Source organism: Myotis brandtii, unplaced genomic scaffold, assembly GCF_000412655.1.
Source record: "Myotis brandtii unplaced genomic scaffold, ASM41265v1 scaffold523, whole genome shotgun sequence".
Classification (NCBI taxonomy): domain Eukaryota; kingdom Metazoa; phylum Chordata; class Mammalia; order Chiroptera; family Vespertilionidae; genus Myotis; species Myotis brandtii.
Window position 1 is genome coordinate 47,332 of NW_005369902.1, and position 3,224 is coordinate 50,555.

A 3,224-nucleotide genomic window follows, 5' to 3' on the forward strand; every position below is an offset into this window, starting at 1 on the left:
CCCCACCCAAATCAGGCAAGAGCCCCTCACCTCCACACCACCTGGACCTCAGCAAGGGCAGCCAGGGCTGCGCGAGCCTTGGAGGGCGCTCGGCCTCTGAGAAGATGTGAAAGTTTTCCCTGTGCCCCAAAGTCCCCTCTTGGGTGGGAGACAGTGCCCAGGAGATGTTCGCATTTTGAATTGCCTTAGTATTTTCTAGGAATGAACTTGAAACAGAAACAGATCAAATTACATCTGATGCCAAGTTTAAATATTTCCACATCAGCCAAATAGGGGCCACGGAGTAAAGGAAGGCCGTTCTGGGAAGTAAAGGAGGCGTTATTTTTGCATCTCTGGGTCTTTGCGTGCAAAGTTCAATCCTAGACCATAATGATCTGCCCCTGGGCTGGCCCAAGACTGTGAGTTCCTGCTCTCCCTGTGTCTATGGGGAATCTATGTTAATGGTGTGCAGATGCTATTGGCAGAGGGCAGGGGTACTATGCAGTGTTGGCAGGGACCGGGCCCCTACTCCTTCGTGTCCCCTGAGCCAGGCACAGGCAGCTTGGACAGTGTTGGGTGAGCCCCTGAGCTGACAGGCGCCATGGTTTGCTAAGGGGCAAGGCTGGGGGAAACAACAGTTCCAGGTACCTCGTTCCACAGGCGTGAAGAGCAGTCCCATTGACAGTGATCTGAAGTCCGTCCTGGAGGCCCCCCTGGATGGTCCCAGAGAAGGGGACGACCTGCAGGGAGAAGAAGGCAGTTAGGGTCCTGCTCCTTCAGTCCAATCCCTCCGGCACTTGCTAGTGGCCGGCGTGGTGTGTCGGGCAATGTCCCAGGGGCTGGATGCAGCTGTGAATTGGGCATATGGATTCCTAGTCTCATGGATCTTCCACGCCGATGAAGAAGTAGACCTGAATCTGGGGAGTCACACAGACATTCTGAGATTGATAAGAAGACCGCCGGGCTCTGAAATGATGTAACCCAGAGCTGGCCTCTCTTAGGAGGAAGTAGCAGCTTTCAATAGGAGGAAGTAGCACGAACATGACCCCGAGAGGGGAAGGAACCAGGGTAGTGAGAGGGGCTCTTAGCAAAGGACCCAGGACCCTGATAGAAAACTCAGAAACCCAAGGAACCAAAGAGGCCACCAGCCTATTCTAAAGGATAAACCTTCTGCTCCCTGAGAAGGCCAAGAAGGCATCCTTCTGCCCACCCCGCCACAGAACAGTGTGACCATCGCCTTTGCCCTCCCAGCCACCTCAGGTAGCCCCTGGATGCTCTGTATCCTCTCCTGCTCCTGCTCCCCAGTCCCTCCCCAGGCCCTGGCAACCTCCGAGGCCCTAGTGAGGTGTCTGCACTCCTCCTCGGCCCCATAGAGCCCGTTTTGTCAAATGCCCTTCCCGGGCCACTTGAAAGGACAATGGTTATGGTGAGGCTTGCATGGTTTTAGAGCCAGGCATCATCCAGGTTTGGAGCCTAATTCTGCTGCTCGTTTCCTGGGTGACCTCAGGGAGCTTATGTCACCTCTTTTGCCTCAGTTTCCTCATCTGTAACATAGGGATACATCTTACCTTCTGGGTAAGATCAATGAGTTAGTGAGAAAAGGGCTGGGGAAGAGACTGGCACATAGTAGGTGTCTCTACCACACCCGTCCCTCTTGGTCTCTCTGAGCAAAATTCCACATTGGTTTCTTCACGACTTTTAAGCTAACCTCCAGGATGCCTTTTATCTGATGTGCTCTTAACCTGCATCAACCTAGGAGATAGCTTCCAGCTCCTAGTCAATCTTCACATTTATCTAGTAGTGAATGTCCTCTCTTCTCCTTTAAGCCAACTCCCTACAGAACTGAAATGCTTATAGGAGCCAGGCAGGTGATGTGTATGAGGGAGATTGTCAGGTAGGGGCAATAGGGAGTGGCAGAGACTATGACAAAGTAGATGCCATCTCTCTCATCTAAAGGGACAACATCCTCTCACCTCTAACCTGGACGAATTAATTAATTTAGATGGATTAACCCCTCTGTGGGTCAGAGCTTGCTCTCAGCCCCTGGCCAGGCCTGGAGGCTGAGGACAATTTCTTCCTCTTCCTCTTTGGAGGTGCAGTGTCCCCAGCGGGCACTCACCCACAGCTGGCACAGGGGGCTCACTGCAGGGCCAGTGGGAGCCTTCCAGGCAAAGAGGCAGCTGCCCCAAGCGTTCTGAGGTGCTTCTGGGCCCATTTCCCTGGCTGTTCCTAGTTGTCCTGGCAACAGCCCTGGCCATTATCAGGGCCACCCCTACAGATGAGGAGACTGAGCACAGAAGGTCTGGTAACTTGCCCAAAGCCACCCAGCTGGTCAGTAATAGGGTGGGGTTGGGTCCCAGCACCCATGCTGTGAAGCCCCACACAGGCTGCTTCTCAGGATGAAGCACAGACCTCCTGGCTCCTGGCTCCCTGAGGGCTTCCCCCACCAAACAGTGAGTCCTGTCCTGCCTGTGGTCCCAGCTTCCACCCTGGCCTCTGAGGAAGTGGGGCCAGATGAGGCTGGTGGGGCTTGGCAAGGAATGGGGCTGAGGCCCCAGGGCAGATGCTCATGGAGTTAAGCTGATCAGCAGAACAGCCGGGCTGTGCGATCTTCCTGGCACTCCTTGGAGAAGAGGGAGGTCACTCCTGACTGCTGGGAATCACTGTGTCACCCGGGGGAGAGTGACCACGTGGGGTGGACAGCTGTGTTTGGCGCCTGTAGGGACTCCACCCAGCGTCCTTTTTGTCTGACACCAAAGCCCTGGTTGGGTTTTTTTGTTTGTTTTATCCTCACCCAATGATATGTTTTTTGATTTTAGAGAGGGAAGGAGAGAGAGAGAGAGAGAGAGAGAGAGAGAGAGAGAGATCCGTTGCCCCGAATGCACCCGGATAGAGGACCAATCCCCCCTTCTGGTGATCAGGATGACACTCCAACCAACGGAGCCACCGGCCAGGGCACCAAGGCCCTGTTTGAACTCTCTGCTGCCCCTGCGGGATTTCCCTCTGATTTGTATAATTACTAGTCGCTTTTGAACCCAAGGATAGAAAAGTACAAACCAGTCATCATGATAAGAAAGTGTCAGGGCCTAGAACAGGGGTGGGCAAACTTTTTGACTCGAGGGCCACAATGGGTTCTTAAACTGGACCGGAGGGCTGGAACAAAAGCATGGATGGAGTGTTTGTGTGAACTAATATAAATTCAAAGTAAACATCATTACATAAAAGGGTACAGTCTTTTTTTTTTT

The 3,224-nt window shown here is 53.4% G+C and overlaps 1 protein-coding gene across 2 annotated transcripts in view; it reads right to left on the reverse strand.

Annotated features, from left to right (window-relative positions):
- The window catches only part of LOC102251842 (galectin-9), an 18,386-nt gene that overhangs the window by 13,717 nt on the left and 1,445 nt on the right, over positions 1-3,224 (reverse strand). For both annotated transcript variants that reach the window (XM_005877595.2, XM_014548867.1), the window contains exon 2: positions 628-719. In XM_005877595.2, coding sequence (XP_005877657.1) covers positions 628-719 — 92 coding nt within the window. The remainder of the gene's footprint in view (positions 1-627; positions 720-3,224) is intronic.